Source organism: Nothobranchius furzeri, chromosome 13 (genome assembly GCF_043380555.1).
Source record: "Nothobranchius furzeri strain GRZ-AD chromosome 13, NfurGRZ-RIMD1, whole genome shotgun sequence".
Classification (NCBI taxonomy): domain Eukaryota; kingdom Metazoa; phylum Chordata; class Actinopteri; order Cyprinodontiformes; family Nothobranchiidae; genus Nothobranchius; species Nothobranchius furzeri.
In genome coordinates this window covers 63,236,514-63,244,243 of record NC_091753.1, presented here as the reverse complement: position 1 = coordinate 63,244,243, position 7,730 = coordinate 63,236,514, and the positions used below count along the sequence as shown (strand labels likewise).

The 7,730-nt window shown below is 40.7% G+C and overlaps 1 protein-coding gene across 4 annotated transcripts in view; it reads left to right on the top strand.

Moving 5' to 3' along the window:
- Positions 1 to 584: 584 nt before the first annotated feature.
- Positions 585 to 7,730, top strand: part of LOC129160923 (gastrula zinc finger protein XlCGF57.1-like) — a 36,690-nt gene continuing 29,544 nt past the window's right edge. Inside the window, exons 1-3 of one of the 4 annotated variants that reach the window (XM_070543764.1) lie at positions 585 to 874; positions 971 to 1,109; positions 1,265 to 1,371. In XM_070543764.1, the coding sequence (XP_070399865.1) occupies positions 1,362 to 1,371 (10 nt within the window). In that variant the 5' untranslated portion in view covers positions 585 to 874; positions 971 to 1,109; positions 1,265 to 1,361. Of the gene's footprint in view, positions 875 to 970; positions 1,134 to 1,264; positions 1,372 to 7,730 lie in introns of all 4 variants that reach the window. The other 3 variants (XM_070543763.1, XM_054738010.2, XM_054738009.2) reach the window with 3 other exon arrangements.

Here is a 7,730-nt window from a genome sequence, read left to right as displayed (position 1 = left end):
ATAAAGTGTGACGATTTTAACATAAGGCAACTTGTGGCTTACTTCTTGTCCCACGCCCCTGGTTGTAACTGCCTTCTATAATTTTGTACATAACTGTAACATAAATGTTGTGATTGTATCTTTTGCTGCCTCTTGGCCAGGGCTCCCTCAAAAATGAGAACTTTAATCTCAATGGAACCTTCCTGGTTAAATAAAGAATATAAAAATAAGTAAATAAAATCTATTTAGATAATGAAACGTCAAAAAGGGAAATCATTTTACTTGTTTCTCAGTGCATTTGAAGAAACAACTTAAAATGTTATTTATTTAACCAGATGAGTCGATAGAGAACTCATTCTCATTTACAACAACGATCTGGCCAAGAGGCAGCAGCAACAGACACATAATTAGCTTTACATCAAAGAAAAACAGATTAGATAAAAACAAACAAGATTAAAATAAAAATAAAGTTAATAACAATATTAATATAACAGGTGTAAAACTATTGTTTGAGGAAGATATCACATGTTATGTGTGTTTTATTAGTCCCATTCTGAACACACATGTGTTTTATTCTGCTCCAGCAGGTGGCGCTGGTGCACCTTTACGCTGGTCACCGACCACCAGAAGAAGCAGAAACCGGAAGCTGCTAGCAGGGCTAGCTTGTTGTTCTGGTGTGTGAGGAGAATATTTGAGGCTCTGCAGTAAAAATGTCTTCACTTCAGTCTCTGGGAGAGTTGATCAGCTAAAGCGACTAACTGCTGCTGCTGCAGAAATCTTCTCACCAGGCTGTGGAAACTTTCTTCTCCTCAACAACTTGGTGGAGTTCTTTCCAGAACCAGAGAAGATATTCTGCGGTCTTCGTGACAATCGGAGCTCCAGAATCAGGTTGTGGGTGAGAAAAGCTTTTCTCTAGACTTCCTGCCCTCTGGATCTGCTGCTGTTCCTTTGGCCTCTCTGAGAAACGCGCTCGTTTAGCTGCTTTCATCAGATTGAAGAGGTTCCCTCTATCAGACTCGCTCATCTGAGTTGGTCATGATGCAGGATCGCTGCTCGCTCTCTCATCCATCCTGCTCACACTCTCCGACGGAAAAGTTCCGAATCTGAATGTGACTCTGGAGGAAAAAGCGGTTAGCTCTACTCTGTGAACTCTGGTTAGCAAAGGTCCTCTTTTCCAGACTGGATGTGTCCTCAGCTGATCAGAACCAAAGCGTTGGATCTTTAATCTCCTGCGTTGTTCTGAAGCAGCATCTTAATCAGCTCTCCTGCTTTGTTTCTATTGCAGCTGTTAGCTAAACACGGCTAAAGAAAACCTGCTACCACTTCAGGATCATCCATCAGCTGGGACTGATACATCGTGTGTTCTTCACCACCTGGACAGCATGGACACAGGTACTGGTGGATGAATATAGTCAGTCTATGGTGGGACAATACAGTGAAATTATGAGAATGAGGTTCAGTCTTTAAAATAATGATCTGTATATGTTTAGCACTACTGGGGTTCTAAAACCCCCCAAAGCGTTTTACATCACAACCAGTCATTCACTCATTCACACACTGTTGTATAACTTTGAAGTTGTAGAGTGAATAGATCTCTCTAATGAATGATTTTTGAAGCCGAGTATATTGGTCATGTGACTCGTATTGATCCAAAGAATTTTTTGTTTTGAGGGGAGTTAAAGTCCCAAAGTCATCGTGACACACTGGTGAAGTTACGTGCTGCATTCGACCCGTCCCCATGGGGAGCGGTGAGATGAAGCTGTGGGAACTATTTGGTCTTCTGTCGGGTTTCAGTCACTACGAGAATCAGTCAGAGACAGGAGAGGTTTTCATGTGTTCACAACCTACCTTTGTTGTAGCGTCAGTCACGCATCATCATGTGACCAATCACAGTTGGGGAGACTGCCTGCTGCAGACACGACGGCAGCGGCGCTGACAGCACGTATGACTGCTGTTGCTTCAGCACATCGCTGTGGTTTAGAGCTTAAAGGCCCAGTGTGTAAAAACATTTGACTCTTTAGCGCCACACAGTTCAGAGTAAGTATTGCAGCTCCGGTAGCCCACACTAAGGTCGGGCTGTTTTTCCATTTGCCCATCATTAGTCCAGTAAATGACGATGGGCCGTGGTTGGTGCATGTGACTAGGGCTGCAACTAACGATTATTTTCATAATCGATTAATCTGTCGATTATTTTTTTCGATTAATCGATTAATCGGTTTGTTATTGTTTAGCTATTTAACCTATACAAGTGATGAATACATTTCAGTTAAGAAAAAGAAAAACATAAGAGAATTGTGCAGTTGACTGCAATCTATTTTATTGCACATGAACACAGTCAGTGGTGTAAAATGAGCTAAACAGTGCAAAATATCAGTCCAGAATAAGTTTTTTGGCATCAAAATATAAGAGGTAAATTCCATAAAAAATTAATGTAGAATCTAGAATAGAGTTTGTAAGTGGTATGCATTGCTGGGGGTGAGTGTCTTGTTCCCCATGTAGTTGTCCATCGTTGCTTGTTTTTTCTGCATAAGAAACACAAATAAACTGAATTAAGTACACATATAAAATAAAGCAGCACACACACTACAACACTAAATCAATATTACATTATTTGAATTAATTAACAATATACAGTGATCATTTATTTAGACAAAAATGTGTTGTGAGGCGTTTTACAGCGTTAGATAGTAAAACAGCCTTTTAATAGTTAAAAAAAGGACTTTCTGAATTTCTCCTGTATTTAAAAATTGAAAGCGTACAACTATGCCGCGTTATATTCACCTGGACACAGCTCGTCTGTATATTTTTCACCGCGGAGTTGTCCTTTTTTGAATGAGGAACATAGTTATGGGTTTGTGCCGTTTTTCTCTTAACGAGAACATTCTTATAAACAGACGTGCTAAATTTGGCAAGCGCATGATTCACAACACGGAGGAGATTCACGATTGCATCTAGTCAATCAGAAGTAGAACACCGTAAACTGACGCGGCAAAAAAACATGTTTAACATCCACTATAACGAACTCAGCTAACACTAAGTCCCAAATTTGATCTGCGTTAGCTTGTTTATTTTCTGTTACTTACCGGACTTTCCTCTGCAGCATCAGCCCCCACGTTTTCGTCTCAAATGTTCACTTAGGGACGTCGTGCTTCCGTGCCATGCTAGATGGTTTTTGCATATTTTGCAGGTCACCGGTCTTTTCAAGGCATCTAGTGAAGTGCTCCCATACTCGTGAGGTTTTTGTCCGGGGTTTCTCTTGTTTTGTCGCTTCTATTTTTCTTCCGTATTTCTTGTTGATCCGCCATCTCTCACAGCAAGATGAGCGTCAGTAACGTGATACGTCATGAAAACCGAGGGCACTTATTGGCTCATTTCTTCTTCTACGGCTCCACTGGTAGATCAGTGGCTCATTACTGCCACACACTGGCGGCAAATTTAACAGATTGTAACCGATGTCAGATTGTGGTAAAAAAAATAGACTTTATGCGGTAAAATATGATTATTAAACAACTAATCGATGACTAAAAAAGTTGTTAACTATTTTAATAATCGATTATAATCGATTAGTTGTTTCAGCACTACATGTGACTGATTACGGTATGATTCACTGACTGATTTACGAACACAGAAGAAGTCTAAACATGGATGTTTTTATGGATGAGCAACACAAATTAGATTTTCCTTTTCGTTTAACCCACTCACTGCCAGCCGTTTCCTGATCAGGAAAGCCCTTCGCTGCCAGCATTTTTCAGCGCTTTTACTGTTTTTTTAAGAGTCACAGGACATTGCGCTCTATGATGATGCCAACGCCAAAACTACCAAAACATAGCGAAGACTCACCTCTTACAGGAAGAATCCGTGCATTTTGAGTGTTATCTGTTCTTTCATAGTCCGTTGTCGAATTGTGATCGGCAGAAGCTTTTCGGGTTCTCGTCTCACTTTTTTTTACAGCAGCGTCCCAAAACGATCTCCTAACACACACGTGTCAGACACAAGGCCCGCAGGCCACATCTGGCCCACGGAGCATTTTTATGCAAGTAGTGCTCGCTGCAGAACCACAAAGGCGGAGCTGCACCAGAAGATGGAGCTGCACCAGAGTCAGCCCCGCCCATAGAGGGTGTTATAGCTAATATCATCTAAAATGCAAGATTGAGGACGGAGCTGAGAGGTTAATTGAACTGTTTTTGTAAAGGTTCCATATAATTAAAAATCTAAATTTTGGAACTTTTTACCATGTTATATTGTCATTTCCTCATAAGAAACACGCCAAAGCCATTTTTGGCCTCATTCATGCATTTTCCTCCCATCTCAGCTTCAATTTGATCTCCTCCCCTGAAGCGGCTCTGTTCTTGGTTCTCAAATCTGGATATTCTGTGAATTTTCTGACAATTATTTCTGAAATGACTTCTACCGAGACACCGCCAGAAAAACCATACATCCCATCTACAAAGACACACTGGATGGCACAATTACATGTGACACCACTTGCTTGTTATCAGATGTAGTGGTGAAGTGGTTATGGAGTCAGATTGTCATGCAGTTTTGTGCAGGTTCGCCTCCCAGCAGCGGCATTAACTTTTTTCTTCATTTCTAGCTACACTTGCCAGTACTATGTTTACAACCATTTATTGGTATACCGTTTAAAATATAATGACTAATGTGTTTGTTTTTTTATTTATTTGTTTATTTAGCCAGTGTGAGCCCATTTGTGAGCAGAGTTTCAACTAAAATGCTCTTTAGGAACGACCAAATTCAAAGAACTTTTAGAGACATAAATATGTTGCAGAAAATAAACATTACAACTAAAATATAAACAAGTTAAATGTTTCAGCTGGCTAAATAGATTGCTGCCGAGCCCACCGAGAGTCGAACCAGCATCAGCAGAGGGGAAAGCAAAACTTAAGGCAGTCGATCTTGCCACTGGACTACCAGAGCCCGCACAACAATAAGCCTTAAATGCTGTATAGGACGCTTTTGTTAGAGCGGCTGTGGGCAGATATTTGCTAAAAGAAACCTTTTTGTTTCGGGATATATTCAGGCTTTGTCATGTAGCAAGTTATATTTATCTTGTTTAATTGGAGCATAGAACGTAGCATTAACAGTTCTAAACTAGTAATGGCCGTAATTCATGTGGGTCAGATTACACAAACAAAAACAGAAGAAGTCAGTGGGCTAGGCTGGGTTTGCGTGAATGGGTGGGGCTGACTCTGGTGCAGCTCCACCTTTGTAGTTCTGCAGTGAGCACCCTCTCTTTTTATGTGGCCCGCGAGATAATTATAAAAAATATGATAAAACTGACCCGCTGGCCGATTTTACAGCAAAGACTACAACTTCCATGATGCTTTGCGGCGTTAGCGCAGAACCGAAGCGCCCCCTCCTTTGTGTTTTTTCCAGCGTCTGCTGCCGGTGTCTGCAGCTCCGCTGTCTCTGACAAACGAAACACTCCTCTCACTCAGCGCCGCGTTTACTCAGCTATTTTCTGACGTTGAAGCCCAGAAATGGAGATTCTAGCCGCTCAGTGATGTGTTCACGACTGAAAGAGAAAGTTTTCCAGCTAACTTCCAGACAGAGCTGATATAACTCCAGCGAGCAGTAACACGCTCAAACCAGCACGACTCTGTGGCTGTCGTTGTGTTTCCTCCCCGACACACAACAACGCGGTCAAGCTGCTCAGACATGTTCATCAGCACAAACCTATGTGAGCACCTGTTGTCATCTAATGTTGTCATTATTATGATGAAGATGAACAAAACAACAGGAGTCTCCTCCTCAGCTCAGATCAGCCCCATGATGCAGGTATCTGGCTGGAACAGGTGAGCATTCAGTGTTTATTTTGACAGGAAACTTTCATTTTATTTTAGTCTTAGTCTTTTGGCTAAAAATGAATTTTAGTCTTAGTCCAATTTTTGTCATTAGATTTATTTTAGTTTTAGTCCCATTTTAGTCGATGAAAATTACAAATAATTTTAGTCGATAAAAATAAGCAATTTTAGTCAACAAAATGCATTTTTTTTTCTAATGAAGTAATTTCCTACTTTTGTATAGAGCACAGAAAAACGAGTGTAATTTAATACACATGGTCCAAACTCTTAACCACCACTGATCAGATATAGCACACACAGCTAAGAACATAGAATATTTCAATAAAAAAACTTCACATGTTTAACACTTACGTGTTTAATAAAAAACAAAAAGCACACTGGAAATTTCAAAGGTGCTCTTTTTAGCAATTGCACAACAAGAATTTACAAGAACAGCAAATTTAAACATGTTAACCCTGAGTCTGTAGATATTCACTTGTTACAACACAGGCTCAGCCAAACAGTGTGAATATTAATTTGCTGCGATTCATTTTGAGAAAAGCACTTTGTGCTAGTGTGACCTTTGCTCGGTTGCGTTTCCCTCTAGTGAGGTCACCTGTGATACTGATCACTCTTTCTGCAAAAGATTGAGAAGCTGGCATTGCCAATATGTCTAATGCTAATGGTTTCAGGCCGTGATAAAATGTGTCACATTTTCCAAGCCAAAACTCCATTCCCGTTTCACAAGTGATGGACTGTGAGAGCTCTTCCTTATACTGGCTTATCTGCTGTCTAACACTACACTTGGAAGACTTTGGTTTAGGCTTTGCTCCGAATTTGGAGGACAAAACACGTCTGAGACAAACTCACCTCACACCGTCCAGAGTTTGTTCTTTAAAGCTTCTATTAAATCCACCGTGTTGACGTATTTTAACAAGTTTCCTCTACGCCGCATTTTTCGCTGCAGGAGTTAAAGTTGATCACACCAGCTGATCACAGCTGGCGTGATCAGCTCTGAAAAGCTCCACGGCTAGTCCCGCCTGTTCAATTTGTTGATTGGTCCTTTTGTTTGCGTCATGCATCTTTCCTGTCTTCTGAACAATGTTCAGCATACCGCGCATACCTGCCCCTTTGTACTATTCGGGGTCTGTCTTCGCTCACGTCCCGCACGTTCATGGCACGCCACGCCCCTTGTCTTCTACTACGTTCGTGTCTCACAACAACACAATAGGCGCACCGCACCATGGAGCGCCATGTAGAGCGTCTTCGTGGATTTTCGTCTCGTCTTTCATTCGTTGACTAAAAGTTTCAATCAATTTTATTATCGTCTTCATCTTTTTCCAAGCTTTAATTTTGGAATTTTGTTTCATTTTCATCTGTAAATATATTTTCGTGACGAAAAAAAAGACGAAAATATTTTGTCAACAAAATTAACACAGGTGAGCATCACAGTAAACCAGTGGAGCAAACTGAGCTTTAAATATGTTGGGTTTTATGCTCTTTTTCTGCTCCAAAACATGAAAGTTAACAGGTGAGAGGTTGCATTTTCATTTAAGATAAAATGATATTTTATTTTGTTGTTGGCCCGTGAGAAAAGATTTAACCTACAGGAAACAGGAAGTGGAAAGGCTGCAGATAGATGAATAGAATAGAAAATCCCTTATTGTTCCTCAGTGGGGAAAGCTAGACGTCACAGCAGCGATGACACGTATTACAGGAGAAAAAAAGGAGAATAAAAAATAAGGAAAAGGAATAAACAAGAAAACATAAATCCTGAATAGATTTTAAAAATGCTGATTATACCACAAGTAATGAATACCACTGATGCCTTTTCTCAGTGGCCTAGCGGTAGAGTGTCCGCCCTGAGACTGGGAGATCAGGGTTCGATTCCTGGTTGGGTCATACCAAAGACTTTGAAAAAAATGGGTCCCAATGCCTCCCTGCTTGACA